The sequence below is a fragment of the Oryctolagus cuniculus genome, chromosome 7, assembly GCF_964237555.1.
Source record: "Oryctolagus cuniculus chromosome 7, mOryCun1.1, whole genome shotgun sequence".
NCBI classification, from domain to species: domain Eukaryota; kingdom Metazoa; phylum Chordata; class Mammalia; order Lagomorpha; family Leporidae; genus Oryctolagus; species Oryctolagus cuniculus.
In genome coordinates, this window is record NC_091438.1 from 23078077 (window position 1) to 23098500 (window position 20424).

Below are 20424 nucleotides of genomic sequence, written 5' to 3' on the forward strand. Positions count from 1 at the left end.
GTGTGCAGAAGAACTGGGAAAGGCATCTTGGGTTCAGCCCTCGCTGCCAGCTAGAAGTTCACATAAGAGACTCTCTCCAGAGCAGAGAGGTGAAAGACAGCCATGCCCCTAATGTCTATCGGCTTCTGCTGCTCTCCATTCTTCTACTAATGGTAACCCATTTTTTTTCTTAATACAAAAGCATTGCCGAGGTGTCATGGGGACAGGAAATGCAACTGCTGTTTCACAAACAGCCTCTCTCTGGCTGTCTCTGAGGGCTTCGAGGTCACCCTCTGAGGATGGCTTTTTGAGGAAACCCACATACACTGTTCCTTTCCTATTTCCAGGGGTCATGGTCCCCGCCCCACCCCACCCCACCCCTGAAGACAGAATTTGCTGACAGCCTTTTCATCTCTCACTGCTCTTGCAGTGAGACCAGGAGAAGCCCGTGAGAGGGGCTGTTGGAGGGAGCACTACTCCAAGGCTCTCCATAGAACTCGGCAGACACCACACAGCCCACCAGGTAACAGGGCTTGGTGGGGTTTCTTTCATTCACACTCTTCTCTCTGGCCTCCACCTCCAGTTCCACCAGTGGCAATCTCTGCCCCCTGGACAAGGCATTCTGATCTTTCTAAACCTCTGTTTCTTTATCCCAAAATCAGCACCAAGAATTAGATACCCTTAAGTCCCAAGAAAGTGTAAGCTGAAAATATTACTGATATATTTTTCAGAACCTAAAGTTTTGAATGAGCTCAGTGACTCTTTGGTGATACTAATGAGCTTATTTCCTGTGTTTGTGCAAAAATATATCCATGCATGCACATAGTGGCTGTTACATCCATACCTGGGTGCAGATGTGAGATTCCCCATATATTGTAGGACAAGAAAAGAGCACCTGACCTCCTGAACCTCCCCCTCCCCCATCCCCAGAGGTCACAGCTTGCCCCTTGAAGAGCAGGCTGAAAATTCACCTTTTGATCTTTTGATTTTAGTCTTGTTGGTGAATAGACTACTCAGCTTGGTGAGAATAGTTTCCAATTTAAAGAGGGGAAAAAGATTTCAGGAGTGGCACTCAGCTCAGATAAAACATTTTCTTTCTTTCTTTCTTCCTCCTTTTCTTTCTTTCTTTCTTTCTTTCTTTCTTTCTTTCTTTCTTTCTTTCTTTCTTTCTTTCTTTCTTTCTTTCTTTCTCCCTCCCCCCCTTTCTCCCCCCACCCCCACTTCTTTCTTTCTTCCTTAGAGAATTAGTTAAAACCACCTAGTTAGCCAGCATGGAGTTGCAAGCAGCAAGGGCTTCAGAGTGGGGAATGGCTCATCAATAGCACAGATGCTCACAACAGCACGCTGTGTTTTCCTAAGCAGTGGGCCACTTATCATCAGGAAGCTCTGGTGAGGAAGGCAGGGAGAATATTCTTATCACTTTTGGCAGCTGGAAGACAGTCTGCCTCAGGTCAGCCAACCAGTTTGAGATCTTTACACTACATTTCCCAGGGTGGCCTGTACCTTTCCCTTCCCCAATGAGCTTCTTCCAGGGTTCTAGACATGTTGCAGCAAGAAGAGCAACCTGGAAGACAAGAGGGCCTCAATCTCGCACCTGCTGCAGCTCGGCGGTGATGCTTTGCCACACCGGAGCAGGAGCTGCTCTTTTAGTGGGTCCGCTATCCCCACGGGAAGAAACATCTTTGAGAGAGGACTGGTGCAGTGGATTGAAGGCCAGCCCTGAATAGGCTTTAGGGTGGTGGAGGTGGGGGAGGGTGTCTGTAGGGGGCAGAGCAAAGGAGGCCTGCAGCTGGGGAATGGTGGCAGTCACTAGGCAGTCGCAGATGTGGTGGCTCAGACCACAGAAGCAGCAGTGTGACCAGAAAGGAAAAAAGAATCCTCAAAAAACAGAGAAAATGAGAAAAACTTTGGTTGTTGCTGTGGAGGAGCCCTCTTTGGCCCTCTGCTTTCTGCTGAGGCTGGATTCTGCAAACACGGCACTTTGAGGTTCTCATTCTCAGAGGAAACGGCTAGCTCCCCCTCACTTGGCCAAACACATCATGTGAGTAGCCTGCTTGCCTTGTCCTTGGGGGCTGAGGAGCAGCCGGGCAGACCCCACCCCTCTCAGCACACAGGGCAGGTGTCGGGTGTCCTCCCTGCGTCTGGCTGGCCCCAGGAAGCACGGGGAAGGAGTTGCCCCTTTGCAGCCTTGGGCTCAGACTTGGTATTACCCACCCCACCGAGTCTTCGTTTCCTCCTGGTTCAGAGGAGTGGAGAGCATCACAAGATTGCTCAAGGCCTGACATCTCGCCAAGTTTAGGAAGCTCAGCTCCGAGAGCCTCTCCCACCCCCTTTTCTGCAGCTCTTTCAAGTCCTCTTCTCAGCCCTTTAACGCTCACCTCTCTGCTCACTTACCTGGTTCCTTCCTGTGCCCAGGGGCCCCTCCTCCCTGGCTCTCTCCATAGAAGACTGTTCAAGATAATTCAGAGGCAGTGCAGGAGAAAACAGAATGTCTTCATCTCAGTGTCACTGGTCTCACAAGCTGATATCTAGAAAAACCTGGCTTCCACTTTGCCTTCCCTGTGTAATTAGTTCTTAAAAGAATCCCCCGCTTCTCCCCACCCCATACTCATCCTCAAAAAGAAGTGGCCAAGGGGATTTGTTTCTTCTTTTTAGTCTCAGTTAAGGGAATTAGGTTTTTTTTTTTAATTTATTTGACAGGTAGAAATATAGACAATGAGAGAGAGAGACAGAGAGAAAGGTCTTTCTTTCCGATGGTTCACTCCCCAAATGGCTGCTATGGCCGGCACTGTGCCGATCTGAAGCCAGGAGCCAGGTGCTTCCTCCTGGTCTCCCATGCGAGTGCAGGGGCCCAAGCACTTGGGCCATCCTCTACTGCCCTCCCGGGCCACAGCAGAGAGATGGACTGGAAGAGGAACAACCAGGACTAGAAGCTGGCGCCCATATGGGATGCCAGCGCTGCAGGTGGAGGATTAACCAAATGAGCCATGGTGCCAGCACTGGGAATTAGTGTTGATTACTGGTTTGTTTTCTCCGCAAAAGTAGAAACACTAGGACACAGGTAGTAAGGGATTTATTTTCAGGAATTGGCTCATCTGATTGTGGGGGCTGGAATGTCCCAAACCTATAGAGGTGACACAGCTGTAATGAGGCAGAATTCCTTTTCCAGGAAACCTCAGCCCTTCAACAGATCTGGTCATTACCCTCCAGAACGTGTTGTCGGTGCTAACAACATGAACAACCATCCTCAGAGCCACACTTAGGCTGGTGTTTGATTAGGTCACTGGGTACCACAGCTGAACCAAGCTGACGCCCAAGATTGACCACTGCACTCAGTTTGAGAGACCTCTCTTGGATTTCAGGCTAACAGAGGGTGTTCAGGGACTGGTTTCCATCCAAAAGGCCAGAGCTTGATTGGATCTGAAATTCTGCATATTCTGGGGCAGACTGCAAACCAGATCAGACTGGTTTCTATGGAACCCAACTAAAGAATAGAGAGTCCAGGAGGCAGTAACTTGCTGGTTTCTCTCTTCTGGCACTAAAATTACTCTCAGAGTGAGTTACTACGAAATTATTGGGGAAGCTCAGTTATGCAATTTAGTACTTAAAATGATTCCAACATTATTTAGCTATTAATTTTTCCAGCCAAGGTAATTACTGGCTAACTTCCCATACTGGGGAGCTAAATAGCATCTTATGTAGCATAATCCTAAGGTGCTTTAGGGGAATCCACTTGTTCCCAAAAGTAGTTTTTGGGTTGATCTGTCACAAGCCCTGAGATTCCACAGTTAGAGACTCATTCCCTAGCGTCAACTCCTTAAGCCTATTGAAGGCAACACCCTGAAGCTCTGCACACAGCGAGGTCCTGATGTAGCCATGGAAAGGGTTGTGCAGGTGGTCCTGGTACTGGAACCCATGAAGTCATTCCTCTGTGGGGCTTGGATGCACCACCTGCCTGAGCCTAGGAAGTGCGAGGTAAGAAGGAAACAAAGGATCGAGAAAAAGGGACGTGATGAAGGAGGGTGCCTAGGGTTGATGACAGGTGCTCCTGAGGCAGCTTCTCGTCCAAAGCCGTGTGAGCTAAGAACACGGCAGCACTGACTGTCTTCCATTACATACCCAGCTGACTAAGCCTGATGAGCCAACTCTTCCCTCTGTCTACTGACTATCCCTCCCCCCAGCCTGGACCCGTGGCATCCTCCTGCATCGTCTCAGCCCTGGGCAAAGCAGGGTCATTGGCCACCCCCACCCCTGGGGTACCACCGTCACCATGGGAATTTAAGGAGGAACTTGTTCTGCAGGGGGCTATGTGGCTAGGCCAACTTTTGTTTGGATACCAGCACTGAGACCCTAAAGGCAGATGAGAGCCCCAGAGGACTGCAAGTTCAGCAGGAAATTGACCGGGGGACCTGCGTGGTCTTCTGGGGATGGGGGTGACAAACGTTTCACTGCATCCCGGGAGTCAATGACAGCTCAAGGGAACACGTGCTTGTGCTTGCATTTTGGGGCCATCTGCATGTTCTTCAGCTTGGTCTACTGCTCAGAAGAGCAGCAGGTCTGCAGACCTGGGTTTTAGTCTCAGTTCATCCATTCAATCATCTGGGACGCCATCAGGTTATTTCCTCAACCGCCTCGTGTATGAAATGTAGTGTTCCTTGTCTGATATTGCATACAGCTCCGGTGTCAGCAATCTTTGTATGCGGTCCCCTCTAGAACAAAATGGAAGAGCCTCTGAAGAATGGAGAAGGTGCCTTCCCCCCAGGTAAGGAAGCTGCACTCGCTGGGGGTCTTCACACTGGGCAAGGGCCATGGAGTCAGCACGGGCGGCAGGCTTCCCACCTGAGAGTGAAAGGCACAAGACTATTCACCCGGGGACAAAGCAAGCTCATCTCTTCCCCCAGGAACTGGAGCTTCCTAGGTATTTTGCTGCTCTGTTTTCCTTTGGGAGGGCAAGTTGTCCAGACAAAACCCTGTCATCTTGTAAAACAGAGACCAGGTAAGGATGGGAAAAGCAGAGAGTATGGGGAAAAAAATACAACGGAAATACTTTCCTGTGGAGTGTTTGGGTTCTAGGTCTTCGGGGAGGTACTGAATGGAGGGAAGGTTCTAGAAGGATTAAAAAAACCAAGAAGTTCTGGGGCTGGCACTGTGGTACAGAGGGTCAAAGCCCCAGCCTGCAGCACTGGTACCCATATGGGTGCCGGTTGAGTCCTGGCTGCTCCACTTTCAATCCAGCTCTCTGCTATGGCCTGGGAAAGCTCTGGAAGATGGCCCAAGTCCTTGGGCCCCTGCACCCTGCTCCTGGCTTCAGATAAGCTCAGCTCTGGCTGTTGTTCACTCATCTGGGGAGTGAACCTTCAGATGAAAGATCTCTATTTCTCGCTCTCTGGCTCTACTTCTCTCTGTAACACTGTCTTTCAAATAAATAAAATGAATCTTATTTAAAAAAAAAACCCTCAGAAGTTCCAGAAGAAAAGGAACCCAGGACTCAGTTCAGTAGGTTCCTCTGTTCCACAAATCCTGTGCCAGGTCCTCGGATTCCAGACACATGGTTGTCAGTGATGGGAGCAGAGTCTGGAATCCAGATTTGTCCAGGCTGTGGCCCCTCTGGGTCTTTTTCTCTGCTCATAAAGGCACAGGTGACTGATGAGTTTTCCTTGCATCCTCATAGACAGAGATGACAGCTGCACTCCAGGGTCACCACCTTTGAGGATCATCCTGGTGGGCAAAACAGGCAGTGGGAAAAGTGCCACAGGGAACAGCATCCTCTGCAAGCCAGTGTTTGAGTCCAGGCTGGCGGCCCGGTCCGTGACCAGGAGATGCCAGCGCGAGATGGGCACGTGGAACGGGAGGAGCCTCCTTGTCGTCGACACGCCCCCCATCTTTGAGTCCAAGGCCCAGACCCAAGAGGTGTACGAGGAGATCAGACGCTGCTACCTGCTGTCTGTCCCAGGGCCCCACGTGCTGCTCCTGGTGACCCAGCTGGGACGCTTCACAGACCAGGACAGCATGGCAGTGAGGAGGCTGAAGGAGGTGTTTGGGGCAGACGCCATGAGGCACGTGGTCATGCTCTTCACCCACAGGGAGGACTTGGAGGGCCAGTCCCTGGATCAGTATGTCACCAACACGGACAACCTCGGCCTGAAGGGCGCGGTCCTGGAGTGCGGGAGGCGATTCTGCGCCTTCAACAACAGGGCCTCTGGGGAGGAGCAGCAGAGGCAGCTGGCGGAGCTCATGGCTGTGATCGCGGGGCTGGAGCGGGAGCTCGGGGGCTCCTTCCACAGCAACGACCTCTTCTTTCAGGCGCAGGTGCTGCAGCAAGGTGGACAAGGGCCCATGGAAGGAGACTACAGGTGCTTCCGGGACAAGGTGAAGCTGCCGGTGGAAAGGCAGAGGCAGGAGCTGAGAGAGCGTGAGAGCAACTGTGTGCTCCAGGCCCTGCTCAGCGTCAAGAACTGGGTGATTCTGAATCATGAGATCTGTGCTGTGTATGTTTGGTGCAGCCTGTTTGTTCTTCTTATTATCCTCATCATCTTCCTTCTTGCTTAATTCTTTGTGCTGTAGCATTTTCTAAAGTATCACCTGGTGAGTTCACTGTTCCAAGTGCCGCTAATTCAGAATCAGATCAACTTTGAAGACACTGCTTGCTGTCTGCACCACATCTCCTTCTCTGTCTCCCTGATAGTACCTGCTTTCAGGCCTAAATACACCCCCTTCTCTTTGCCAGTGACTCTTTCAGAAATGGGCCTGGAAACCCATGTCAACCAATGAGAAGTGCCTCCAAGTATGCTGTAGAAGGTTGCAAAGTTTCTTCTGTCCTGGGGCAAACCACAGAATCAGATAGACCCACTCACCTCTTTCTCTGGGCAATGATGGATCTAGGTGCAATGTGTGGGTCTTCAGCAGCCACTTTGCTACCCATCTGAGGTTGTAGGCTCACTTTACTTACTTATTTATTTTCCAAGAGCTCTAGCCCTAGTTGACAGTATTTTTGGGTTTATTGTACTTTAAAATTTTCTTTACTACAGATTTCATGTATTTCATATGTACATTTCTAATAAGATAACCATATTTCCCTCCATTCCCCTCTCCTTCCCTCAATCCACCTCCTTCCTTCTTTTCTCTTTTTTCCCCTAATTTTTGCAAAGAGATACTTTTAATCCACCCTATAATCATGGGATTAATTCACCACTAGTCATAGTATTAAATAAATAAATGTAGGAAGACCATACTTCCTCAGGGGTATAAACAAGGGCTAAAAAAAATTACAAGACTTCTGTTTAATTTCTATACATTTTTGTGTTCTATAATATCAGAGAAACATATAACATTTGTCTTTTGGGGACTGGCTTATTTCACTAAGCATAATGTTTCCAGTTAAATCTATTTTGTTGCAAAAGGAAGAATTTCTCTCTTTTTATGGCTGATTAGTATTTCATAGTGTATATATACCATATTTTCTTTATTCAGTCATCAGTTGATGGATATCTGGGTTGATTTCATATCTTAGCTGTTGTGAACTGAGCTGCAATAAACATGGGTGTACAGATAACTCTTTCATAGTCTGATTTCATTTCCCTTAGTTAAATTCCCAGTAGTGCGATGGCTGGGTCATGTGGTCATATGATAGATCTATTTTCAGATTTCTGAGGAATCTTTATACTGTCTTCCATAATGGTTATACTAGTTTACATTCCCATAATCAGTTATTAGGGTATCTTTCCCTCAACAACATTGCCAGCATTTATTGTTACTGGATTTTCGGATTCTAGTCATTCTAACTGGGGTGAGGTGAAACCTCATTGTGTGTTTCTTTTTTTAAAAACTTTTATTTAGTAAATATAAATTTCCAAAGTACAGTTTATGGATTGCAATGGCTTTCCCCCCCCCCGATAACTTCCCTCCCACTCGCACCCCTCCCATCTCCGCTCCCTCTCCCATTCCATTCACATCAAGATTCATTTTCAATTATTTTTATATACAGGAGATCGATTTAGTATATATTAAGTAAAGATTTCATCAGTTTGCACCCACACAGAAACACAAAGTGTAAAATACTGTTTCAGTACTTGTTATAGCATTACTTCACATTGGACAACACATTAATCGATTACACTGATAGGTCTAAGAGTCAAAGGGATCACACACTAGTGTCTGCTAATACTAACTGATAGAATAAAAAAGGGAGAGAACGATCCAACATGGGAAGTGGGATACACAGCAGACTCATAGAATGGCAGATGTCCTAAATAGCACTCTGGCCTCAGAATCAGCCCTTAAGGCAGTTGGATCTGGCTGAAGAGCCCATGAGAGTATTTTAGGCATGGAAAGCCAAGACACTCTGGCAAAAACAAGCAAACAAACAAACAACAACAACAACAAACCTAAATGAAAGATCTCTGCGAGTGAGATCCCAGTGGAAAGATCAGGGCCATCAAGGAAGGAGGTACCTTTCTCTGAAGTGAGGAGAGAACTTCCACTTTGACTATGACCCTGTCTGGATAAGATCAAAATCGGCAAACTCAAAAGGCTTCCATAGCCTTGGCAACTCATGACTAGAGCCTGGGGAGATTGCTGATGCCATAAACAAGAGTGTCAAATTGTTAATGTGTGTTTCTTAAAAGAGATTTATTTATTTACTTGAGAAGCAGCGTTACAGACAGAGGGAGAGACAGAGAGAGGTCTTCGATCCGCAGGTCACTCCCCAAATGGCTGCAGTGGCTGCAGCTGGGCCGGTCCGAATTCAGGAGCCAGGAGCTTCTTCCAGGTCTACCATGTGGGTGCAGGGGCCCGAGCACTTGGACCATCTTCCACTGCTTTCCTAGGCCATCATCAGGGAACTCGATGGGAAGTGGAACATCTGGGACTCGAACTGGCACCTATTTGGGATGCCGACACTGCAGACTCAGGCCTAGGCTACGACACCACACTGCTGGCCCCTCATTGTGGCCTTTATTTGCATTTCCCTGATGACTAGCGATCCTGAGGAAGACTCACTTTAAAGCAGATTAGGGGTAAAATGATCCTGAGCCCTGAAACACTCAGCCCTGAAGGCTACCCTATCTCTGGCATTCCAATTCTATCAGCCAGTAAATGTCCTAACTGCTTAGCTACTTGAGTTTTACCTCCATTTAAGCTAGGGACGAGTTCTTCATATCCATTTTCATCCTTTAAATTTGTTAGAACTTCCCTGTTCCCAGGCTTCCTTTAAGGAAGGCATACAAAATGAGCAAATAGATTTGTGTCCTCTTGTTTCTGGAATTCATAAAAACATTCTCTACTACTAAAGTGCCTGCTCCTTAGTAGACATTTACTGAACTCAGAACAGAGCCAAATGCTTTTGGTTGGCTCCTTCTGATGAATGGGCCTAGCAGAGGGTGAAGGAAATGTCATTCCAGGTAGGGCTTTCTCTGTGTTCTCTTCACCTTTGTGGCAGGAGGCACAAGACAAACAGAGCTCACATTTGAATCCTCTACAAGAAGTGAACACTCATATGGTACAATGGCTTTGGGTTACCTCTCGGGCCCTACTGCCCTGGAAGCCAGCAAGCAGGGACATCAGCCAGGGCCTGGGCAGCACTACTCACGGGGCAAGTGTCTGGACTGGGAGACCTGGCTTGAGCCAGCCACATGCCTGGAGGGAGGCTGCAGTAAGCACTCAAGTCTACACCTGGCCGGAGGCCTTCTCTGAAGGGAGGACGTGACCACCCCTTGTCTGCTGCGCAGAGGCCCTGGAGGTCTTCAGGCCAGCGTTGCACTGCAGATTCTCTGCTCAACCCACTGCCACCCTGGTGTCCTCTCCAGCATTGCAGTCAGTGACTACTGTGTGCTCACCTTCCTCCTCATTGTCTCCCACATGCAGCCCCTCCACTTAATCCCCCTTGCTGCTGAGATAGCAAGGTGCTGGTCTCCAATGCAGATTTTTTCCTCTGAATGCTATCCCTGTCCTAGGCTTGCATTTACATAATCAACCACCTACCACCTTATGGCCACACAATCTTTCTGTGATATACCCACCTGCTCAAAATTGGCTCCAGGGACTTTCTGTTTTTTTTTTTTTTTTTTTTAAAGATTTATTTATTTGAGAGGTTGAGTCACAGACAGAGAGAGGGAGAGATAGAGAGAAAGGTCTTCCACCTGCTGGTTCACTCCCCAAATGGCCGCAACGGCTAGAGCTGGGCATCTCTGAAGCCTGGAGCCAGGAGCTTCTTTTAGGTCTCCCATGCGGGTGCAGGGGCCCAAGTACTTGGGTCATCTTCTTCTTTTTTATTATTTATTTATTTGAAAGTCAGAGTTAACACAGAGAGAGAAGGAGAGGCAAAGAGAGAGAGAGTCTTCCATCCACTGGCTCAATCCAGAATTGACTGCAATGGCCAGCACTGTGCTGATCCAAAGTCAGGAGCTTCCTCTGAGTCTTCCCAAGTGAATGCAGGGGCCCAAGGATGTGGGCCATCTTCTACTGCTTTCCCAGGCCATAGCAGAGAGTTATATTGGAAGTGGAGCAGCTGGGACTTGAACCAGTGCCCATATGGGATGCCAGCACTGCAGGTGGCAGCTTTACCCTCTATGCCACAGTGCCTATTGAGCCATCTTCTACTGCTTTCCCAGGCCATAGCAGAGAGCTGATCAGAAGAGGAGAAGCCAGGACTTGAACAGGTGCCCATATGGGATGCTGGCGCTGCGGGCAGAGGCTTAGCCCACTGTGCTATAGCGCTGCACCCTCCAGTGATATTCTGACATTTAGGAGGTAATCATCCAATGATCAAGCCCTTGAGGGTGAGACACAGGCCCTGCCTCTGCCAAGCTCCTCCCTCCCTGCACCTGCTTGTCCCCAACCCCTTCCTTTGACCTGGTGGAGCAGGCACACTCTTGCACTCATGGCAAGCATCACCCTGTCCAAGAGGCCTCTGTCAAGTGAGCTGTGTTCTCTTTTCTCTGATGTCACTTCTGTAAGAGAAACCCTCCCTCACACTCCATCTCTGTAGGCCTGCATCCCTCACTGCACGGTCACCCTTGTGGAGCAGAAACCTGGTGTTTATCTCCTATTCCTGTGCCTAGCATGGACACTGACACTCAGACTCACATAACAAATGTCTGTGGGGCTGGACTAAATCAAGCTGGGGAGGCGACAGACCGACTTGGTTGGAACAGTTTTGAAAACACTGCCCTGAGCAGCTGCTCCTGGGCCTGACAGCTCAGAGCTTCTTGGGGTTCCCAGGGCTTGAGGGGCTGATGCATACATTCCTGCATATGTTTGGAATCAGCTCCACGCTGGATGTGGCAGTCAGAACCATGTAGCCCAACCCGGTTGAAGAAATCAGAGAAAGAAGTATGGTTCATCTTCACATACAAAAATGATAAGAAATGCAAAATTCACCATTCATCAAGTTTTATGAGGCAGTCCATGCTTTTCAAGTGATACATTTTCGCTGGTGGCTTCTGGAGGGGAGAAAGTCGGGCTGAGGGTGAGACCTTCGGGCGCCGTCCTACTTCAGAGTCTCCACACAGTGCAAATTGTGGAAATCTTTACTTAGTATAGAGTTGGTCTTCTGCATATAAAGCTAATTAAAAACAAACCTTAATGAAGAATGGGATGGGAGAGGGAGTAGGAGGTGGGACGGGATTGGGGGTGGGAATGTGGATACGGGGGAAGAACCGCTGTATTCCTAAAACTGTATGCAAAAAATCTCTGTTAATTAAGCAAAAGCTTTCTAAAAAAAGTCCCCACACATTCCATGGCTTTATTATTCAGCCTCACCATTTTTTAAAAAACAAAAATCATAATATTTTTCTAGGGATTTTATTTACCTAAAAGCATTTGAATTAAACATGGATGACGTGTCTGATACAAGGAAGAGAAACTGAGGGTGAAACTGGGTACAAAGGGGACACACAGAGATGCTCATTCAGGAAAAACAAAGCTGACGGCAGACATCGCCTGAAAACGCTCAGCATCCACCAGTAACTCACACGCTAATCAAAATGGCTAATCAAAATGGCAAGAAAAATCAAAGCGCATAGAGTGAGAAAGGCACAGAGGATGAGGTGGGAAGTCACCCAGTTCTTGACTCTGCGCAGGGCCTGGAGCACACAGCTGCTCTCACGCTCTCTCAGCTCCTGCCTCTGCCTTTCCACCTGCAGCTTCACCTTGTCCCGGAAGCGCCTGTAGTCTCCTTCCATGGGCCCTTGTCCACCTTGCTGCAGCACCTGCGCCTGAAAGAAGAGGTCGTTGCTGTGGAAGGAGCCCCCGAGCTCCCGCTCCAGCCCCGCGATCACAGCCATGAGCTCCGCCAGCTGCCTCTGCTGCTCCTCCCCAGAGGCCCTGTTGTTGAAGGCGCAGAATCGCCTCCCGCACTCCAGGACCGCGCCCTTCAGGCCGAGGTTGTCCGTGTTGGTGACATACTGATCCAGGGACTGGCCCTCCAAGTCCTCCCTGTGGGTGAAGAGCATGACCACGTGCCTCATGGCGTCTGCCCCAAACACCTCCTTCAGCCTCCTCACTGCCATGCTGTCCTGGTCTGTGAAGCGTCCCAGCTGGGTCACCAGGAGCAGCACGTGGGGCCCTGGGGCAGACAGCAGGTAGCAGTGTCCGATCTCCTCGTACACCTCTTGGGTCTGGGCCTTGGACTCAAAGATGGGGGGCGTGTCGACGACAAGGAGGCTCCTCCCGTTCCACGTTCCCATCTCGCGCTGGCATCTCCTGGTCACGGACTGGGCCGCCAGCCTGGACTCAAACACTGGCTTGCAGAGGATGCTGTTCCCTGTGGCACTTTTCCCACTGCCTGTTTTGCCCACCAGGATGATCCTCAGAGAGGAGGATGTAGCAACCCAGTTATCTTCCACTTCACCTAGGAGAAAAGTTTTTGTATCTTGCTAAGTTAATGTTCTTAAGACTTTAAGTTTATGAATTGAGATAAATATCCCACAGAAACCATGGGCCTCCTCCCCAGGGAATGGGCATATATAAATATGCCCAAAGTCTGCCTACAAGTTTGGATGGTTCTTGGGTCGTAGGAAGCACCTGTTGGCAGCCCACGCTTGGACCCATAGCCGGGGGTCAAAACTGCCACAGTAAGGAGATGTCCCAAGAACTTCGTGTGGTTCTTGGCAACCATAGTTATTCTGAAGAAAGTTGTTTTCTGTGCTTTCCCCTGGATGACCCTTTAGCCAGCTGCACGCAGAACTTTTTGTTACATACATGAGATTAAAAGGAGGCAGGGGATGAGCAGTTTCAAATGAGAAACCATGATCCCCTGTCTTTCACCCACAAAGTCCCATGCATACTTGAGGAGCCCAGACCGTTCATTTGAACCTTCAGGGTAAAGGGTGTCTCGGTTGGCAGCCCTAGCATGAGCCCCCCACTCCCCACCCCCCACCCACCTGGCCAGTTGGCTTTGTGTTTTTTGGATGCAGCATGAGGATGCCTGGACTTGGGATGTTTTAGGATCACAGTGAGTGTGAGGAGAAAGTCTGGGGTTGATTCTAGGCTGTGTGGCTGGGGAAAGGCTGATGAGGAGCTACCAGATGCATGTGTGTTGGAAAGATCATGTGTTTGATTGAAGCACAGAAAATTTTAGGAACAGTAGTATTGGAGAAGGTGATGTGGAGCCAGAGTTGGGAACCAAGAGCCTGAAAAGTTCTAGAATTCTTAGGAGCCCAGATAGATTTCAAGTATTTTTAGACTCTTAAAATATACATTTTATGCCTTGTGTTCTCTGTTGGTGTTTCCTTCCCTTAAGTATTCTTGGATGTTTCGTAGCAAACACAATTACTAAATCTCTAGAGGGAAGTTTTAATTTTTTAGCTGAGAGTTAAAGGAAGGAAAGACAATCATGTTGTTTGGTTCTGGACCCTCCAACCTTGAGTTCCATTTCATTTCCACATTTACCATAGATAGTGTGCAGGAGTGAGCATTGTGTGTGTGTGTGTAAGAGACAGGGAGAGTGAAATGGAGAGGATGATGATGATGATGGTGGTGATGGTGGTGATGGTGGTGGTAGGGGAGGCACATGCCTGGGAAAGTGAAAGACTAATGATAGTTTCTCCTCTTCAGTTTAAAATAATGGTTTATGTCAGTGTTTGAGGTGAGGGATAGGGGGCAGTGACTGTCTGTAGGTGTTTGGAACTCTTGAGGACTCTCTTACCTTCAGCCATAGTTCCATAACAGCTTTTCTGAAAACCTGCCATTCTATTCTGGAATAAAAATAGGAAAGGAATAAGAAGCAAATGTTCATGTGGGAATTGATAGGGTCTGAGAACGACTCAAGTCAGATACTGAAGAATAAGGGTCCTTGATGAGCTATTTCCGTTGCTACTTTCCCATCTTCTATTTTATTTAAATAACTGTAAGCACATCAGGCTATGCTAGAGTATGCTAAGACAATGTACTGTTGCTCTATTTTTCATCAGCTTGCAGCAAAGCAGGAAATGTTTTGAAACAAATCAGTTGAGTATCCCACCCCCGCTCCCCACAACCTGAAAGACAGGAAATGAAGAAAGCACGCCTCTGTGGAACGAAGGGTGGGGCATTCTTCCCCCACTCCTTTGGGATCAAGGTAGGAGAATTTGCCAGATTCGGAAAAAAACAGTCTTGCTGTAAATAACAGTGGTTTGTTTGAAAAAACTGGGAATTTCCAGTCCAGTAACTTTGGTGTTAGATGGGTATTCTTGTGACAAAGGGAAATACACAATACACTTTCCACGGGGAGGGATTTGGGGATTGGGGATGAGGACTGATGTAGAGGGAAGCAGTGGAAGAGGAGAGAGCATGGCCACTCTCTCATCCTGAGCAGTGGTGCGGAGAAGGTGGGGCCATGACTGAAGAGAGAGGCAACGCTCTGGACCCCTGCAGGATAAACTCATTTCCTGCTCAGTTTTGAATCACGTCTTTCCTGGCTGGCTTGGAGGTCCTGATCTCCCAACGATGACCTTTTTGTGTACCAACAGAGTTACTCAGAAGTTGGCACAGGCACTGGTGTAAATATGGCATTTAAGTGAGGCCCATTACTGTGCTGCTCTTCTTGGTAAGCACGCAGGACAAAAGGTAAGATAGGGAGAGTGTCTGGTGCAGCAGTGAAGACGCCCCCATACCCTATCAGAGTGCCTGTGCGAGTCCTGGCTCCACTCTCCATTCCAGCCTTCTGCTACTGGGCATCCTGGGAGGCAGGGGACGATGGCTCAGATATTCAGGTCTCTGCCACTCGGGAGACTGTACTGATTTCTGGGATCCTGGCTTTGGATTAGTCCGGCCCTGGATGTTGTGGGCATTTGGGGAGTGAATCAGCAGATGAAAGATCTCTCTCTGTTTATGTCTGTCTCTCTTTTTTGTTTTTCAAATAAATAAATACTTAAGAGAAAAGATGAGACTGTGATATTCAACTACATTAAGATGAACACCTACATTGTGCTTTATTTATTCCTGTTTGCGGATGCCGTTGTTATGAAACAAACTTTAAGTGGGAAAATTCAAAGGATAATAAAAATATCATTTGCAATGAACAAGTATAAGCATTTTTGACATTTTTACTGCAATCATTCTGCTTGGTCAAAAAATTAAAACATTGCCCATACCCATATTGGTGACATTTTTCTAATCCCAATCACCTTCATTCTCTTCCTTCCTCTGCCCTTTAAGGCAACCAGTATCTGAGGTTTTTATAACCACTTGTTTCGTGTATTTCTTCTCCAGTATACCTATGTATCTATACACACTATGTAGTACTGTTTGTATTTGAAACTTTATGTAAGCTTCATTGTTTTTGTAACATTTTATCCAATTTATTAACAGACATGTGAATTGCTATTTGCTTCCTACCTACTGCAAAAATGATCCACCAATATTTCTCATTGTGCACATGTGCACATTTATACTCCAGATGTATATGACCAAGTATTGCCAGATGGGACTCCAAGGGGATTATGCTAACTCATGATTGTACCACCTGTATATGAGAATTCCCCCAACATCTTCTTCACAGGTACTTGGTGACTGTAACTCTTAGAATTTATGGTCACTCTGTGGATATATTTAAGGATGTTGTCATTGGATTTAAACTTGCTTTCCTGATTACCAATGAATTCAAAACAGTTTTGTAGCTCATTTGCTATTTAGGTTGCATCTGTTATTGCTATCTTTTGTACATTTTTCTATGCATTCAGTGAATTTTCTTAGTGCTGTTTAGGGAAAATCACCCCTTTTGACATTATCAAGTTGTATCAGTAGCTTCTTCCTTCTCGTCCTCTCTTGTCACCTCCTCTCCTCTCCCATTTCCTCCCCTCTCCTTTTATGTTTTAAAGATTTATTTATTTATTTGAAAGTCAGAGTTACATGGCGGGGGGAGAGATTGGTTTTCCATTCGCTGGTTCACTCCCCCAAATGACCGCAATGGCCAGAGCTGAGCTGATCCGAAGCCAGGAGCCAGGAGCTTATTCCAGGTCTACCACACAAGTGCAGGGGCCTAATGACTTGGGCCATCTTCCACTGCTTTCCCAGGCCATAGCAGAAAGCTGGATCAGAAGCGGAGTAGCCGGGACTCTAACCGGTGCTCACATGGGATGCCAGCACTGCAGGCCTGGGTTTTAGCCCTCTGTGCCACAGTGCCAGCCCCTCCCTCTTCTTCCTTGCCTGTTCCTCCCACCTTCCCTTCCTCCCCACCCCATTTCCCTCTCTCCCTATTCTCTTACCTTTCCCTGTGTCCAGAGGAAGGCATTCTCTTCATCTAATAAATTATATCTTAACTTTTTCCAAAACTGTCCAAATTCTAGGCATATTTTCTATTTTAGTTGACGTTTTTTGAGGTTTGGAATCAACATGTAGATGTGGTAAAGACAATGATGCCAATGGTGTCACCACAGTCTTTGTCACCACAGTCATCCTCCATGTGGCCATTTATAATTTCCAAAGTTCTTTCATGCCAAATGTTTTAATTGTTCTCCTCAGTTCCCAGTGATGTGATCAAGATGCAATTAAAATTCCTATTAAAATATTAGGAAAGTAAGCTGCTCAACGCCACACACTTCCCCAAAGGTTTCCTTTTCTAGGATTGTTCAGCATAAGGGTACAAGCCTCTGGAACACCACACCCAGCACTGCCCTCCTGTGCTGGAAGCCTGGCCTAAAACCCACACCAATAACTGTATTGCAAAACCCAGAGTGCATTTAAAAAATTACTCACAGATAAAACTTCAGGGGCAGGGGTGAAAGTTGCTGTGTACAGAAATACTTCAGTTCAAGGAAATCTGGTGCATTTACATGCCTTGTTTCTCCACGTGACCCGCATGGAGCAACACAGTTGTCACAAGGGCCAGCCAGAGTCAGTTACATCAGTCAGGTGCAGGGAGCTGAGTTCTCCTGAATCCACTTTTGAGTGGATCAGACTGCAAGGGGCGGCAGATGTCCCACAGGGGAATAGATTGGGTTTTTCTTTAAAGACTTATTTTATTTATTTGGAAAGCAGACTACCAGCACACACACACATGCACACACACACAGAGGGAGGGAGGAGAGAGGGAGAGGGAGAGAAGAAGAGAGTGAGAGAGAGCGAGAGTGAGTGAGCGAGCGAGCAAGAGAGAGAGATCTCATCTGCTGGTTTACTCTCCAAATGGTTGCAATGACTGGGGTTTGTCCAAAACAAAGCCAGGAGCTCAGAACTCCATCTGGTTATCCCACAAGGGGCACAGGGGCCCAAGCACTTGAACTATCTTCTGCTGTTTTCCCAGGTCATTAGCAGGGAGCTGGGTTGGAAGCAGAATAGATGGGACTCGAACTGACACTCAAATATGGGATGCCAGTGTCACAGGCGGTGGTTAACCTATGGCACCACCATGCTGGCCTGAGAAACAGAATGTTTAGCAGATTTTAAAAAATAACCAAATGTCCAGCAGTGAGTGAGGAAGGATTCTGATGAACATGCTGCAATGAGTCAAAGACAAGACATTAAAAGAACTGAACACATGCTAGGAAGAGACTGAGTGACACACTGAGACCGGAGGGAATGTGGCACAAGTTGACTTCAGAGCAGACCAAAGTAGGGGAATTGAGAATGGAGGTATATTTCTTCTTCAAAGGGAAAATTCTACCAAACAAGACCAGGGGACATAGTGCACAAGCAAGATAGCAGCAACACCTGACGGGGCGGTGGGAGGATCCAGCTGAAGAAGGAGGATGAAGCAAATGAGCAGGTGCATCTTGGTTTAAAAAGTATAGGAACCTGACGTTATTGTGATGATCCCTTATTTCATCAGAAAAGCAGGGTATCTCATGCTATTTTCGGAACAATGAAATTGTTGTTATTTTCTAAGAATTTCCTTCACAATCTGCCCCTGTGCCTCTATTTCCAGGTATGAAGACCACATTTTCCTCGTGTTACACAGCATAGCAGGGTAGTCTACATATGTTCTATGAACAACTGTGTGAACAAATAGAAGGAAGGGACGCCAAGGTCCCAACCATAAAGTCAAAGGAAAACCTGATTATCCTGATTTGATCAGTACACATTGTTTCTTACATTGAAATGTCACACTGCAGCCTATACATATGTAGAAATGTTCTTATAAAAAATTGAAAAAATTCCATCCTTAACAGATAGTTACTGTGATTCAATGACCAGTCCCTGGCATAAGGTTTAGCTGACTAAGGGGTCATTTGCATGTGCCATAAGTAGGAGCACCCTCCTACAGCAGTCATTGGAAGGAGGGGGAGAATTGGGGGTGGTTTACAGATCAAGGTCATCGGACAAGGCGCATGTATGGAATGTGAGGCTTATGAGGATGGGAAAATAAAGATCCTCATTTGCCCTGTGGAGCCCTAAGGAGCCACTTCCGGGCTTCTCTGGGAGTTGATGCTGGGGTCGGGGTGGGGGGTTATGAGCACTTAGGAGGGAAAATTGGGAGGAATTCTCTGGCTTTGCCGATGGCCTTCTGGGAGGTTCAAGTTCCTCATTTGTCAGACGGGTGACAGGTTCGTCTGGTTCTATTCTCTGAGAGTTTTATGAGGATCCTGACAGCTAATAGGAAGGAGATGGAGAAGACGCGCGGCTGTGGATGCAGGGCGAGGGGTTTCAACGCTGTGTGTCACTGAGTGTACTCGCCCAGCTGCCCTTGTCCCTGAGGCTCCATTACTGCTGTTTTACGGACCTGGGGCCGCGCAGAATGGGAGCCTGAGACAGGGTCTACGAGAATCAGCGGCTCCTAACAGCCGTGGTCCTTCCCACCCCAGAGTCCCAGTGAGCACACCCGGGGTCTCCTTACCGGCGGCAGCGGCATCAGGTCTGTCCTGCACTCAGGGGGCGCTCTGGAAGGCGAAGGGGCACGGAGACGCCGCCAGGTCCGCGAGGGCGGGGGAGGGGGCGGGGGAGCTGAGCAGGTGCACTTCTGGAGGAGCGGCTCAGCAGCAGAAAGGAAGACGCGGGTCGACGGAGGGCGCTCCGCAGCTCCCCCTCCCCGCAGACCTGGAGCCACGGGGGCGTCTGGGAACCAGCTGAGAACAGGGCCCCGCAAGCCCCAGAGCGCACGGCCCTGCTGCCTCCGTTACTGGTCGCTTCCTGTCGGAAAGCTGCCCTAGACCAGCTTGCCCCCTCCTATTTCCTTTCAATGACTGTTTAAAGTACGCAGTATTGGGAGGAAGCGGTCACGACGGGAATGACAGAACCTGTCCCCTTGTCCCAGGTACAGAAAAGCCGCCTTGTGACCACCCATCACGGAAGCACCTGCTCCCCTGGCGCCCTGGGCCCCTTCTTGCAGCCCCTGGTTTTAATGTTCCTGCTAACCGGGCATGGAAGCCACTGCTGGCACCCAGCCGAGCCTCTCTGAGAGCCTGAATCCGGGCTGGACATCAGTGCTGGCTGCCCCTTCAGGGTCATGTGACAGAACCAGCCATGGGGAACATTGTGGAGTTGATGGCCGGCTTACATGGGTGGGTGTTAGAAGTGGGTGACAGCGCCTCAGTTTCCCATCCGGTTGCACACTTAAGGCTGCAGCACTGAACGTAAACAATTAGGAGCTCAGGAACAGAATGAGCCTAGGCAGAGGTGGGTCACATACTAAAGTCCCCACGGTCTTTTCTGCATTTGAAGTGAAGCTCAGAGCCCCCATCATGACGATTGTTGAAGATTTGATGGGAAACAGAATTTAAAGCAATCACATGACAACCTGGAGAGCCTCTCCTGGAAGGTAGACGAGAGAGGAAACAATTTTATTATTGAATAAGCATTCAAACAGAATGGCAGGTGCGTTATAGGCACCAGGGAAAGACTGCAAAGATGGAGAGAAATCTCACCTTGGCACATAGCTCAGCAGATACAACCAATCCGTGCGTACGTGTTCTCAACATACACCGTAAGTAGTCCTCAAGTGAGAGGACTTGAAGGCACCGTTTGTCATGTGGACTTCCCTCTAAATTCTCAGGGTGAACAAGTATGCAACTAAGTGCCTTTACCCAGAGGAAAAGT

General features: G+C 48.2%; 2 protein-coding genes across 4 annotated transcripts; one reads left to right on the forward strand and one right to left on the reverse strand.

Annotated features, from left to right (window-relative positions):
- The first annotated feature begins 202 nt into the window (after positions 1 to 202).
- On the forward strand, positions 203 to 7527 carry GIMAP5 (GTPase, IMAP family member 5). 2 transcript variants are annotated; one of them, XM_051836997.2, is made up of 3 exons: positions 203 to 502; positions 4693 to 4741; positions 5651 to 7527. In XM_051836997.2, exons 2-3 carry the CDS (start codon positions 4699 to 4701, stop codon positions 6526 to 6528), a joined length of 921 nt encoding a protein of 306 aa, XP_051692957.2. In that variant the 5' UTR covers positions 203 to 502; positions 4693 to 4698; the 3' UTR covers positions 6529 to 7527. The 2 variants fall into 2 exon arrangements, with proteins under 2 accessions (XP_051692957.2, XP_008248289.3); XM_008250067.4 differs by having other exon boundaries at positions 232 to 502; positions 4655 to 4741.
- Positions 7528 to 11762: 4235 nt separating this feature from the next.
- LOC100348108 (GTPase IMAP family member 5) lies at positions 11763 to 19552 on the reverse strand. Of its 2 annotated transcripts, XM_070076847.1 has the most exons (4): positions 19226 to 19509; positions 16662 to 16952; positions 14123 to 14171; positions 11763 to 12826 (listed from the first exon to the last, which is right to left on the reverse strand). In XM_070076847.1, exons 3-4 carry the CDS (start codon positions 14163 to 14165, stop codon positions 11952 to 11954), a joined length of 918 nt encoding a protein of 305 aa, XP_069932948.1. In that variant the 5' UTR covers positions 14166 to 14171; positions 16662 to 16952; positions 19226 to 19509; the 3' UTR covers positions 11763 to 11951. The 2 variants fall into 2 exon arrangements, with proteins under 2 accessions (XP_069932948.1, XP_002722570.4); XM_002722524.5 differs by lacking the exon at positions 16662 to 16952 and having other exon boundaries at positions 19226 to 19552.
- Positions 19553 to 20424: the final 872 nt, after the last annotated feature.

What these genes read in the sequence shown, in the direction of transcription:
- GIMAP5 (XM_051836997.2), top strand. Translation starts at nt 4,699, where the DNA reads ATGGAAGAGCCTCTGAAGAATGGAGAAGGTGCCTTCCCCCCAG. An exon ending in AGAAGGTGCCTTCCCCCCAG is followed by an intron (nt 4,742 to 5,650) that starts GTAAGGAAGCTG and finishes GCATCCTCATAG; the next exon opens with ACAGAGATGACAGCTGCACT.
- LOC100348108 (XM_002722524.5), bottom strand. An exon ending in TTATGGAACTATGGCTGAAG is followed by an intron (nt 12,827 to 14,122) that starts GTAAGAGAGTCC and finishes CTTTTCTCCTAG; the next exon opens with GTGAAGTGGAAGATAACTGG.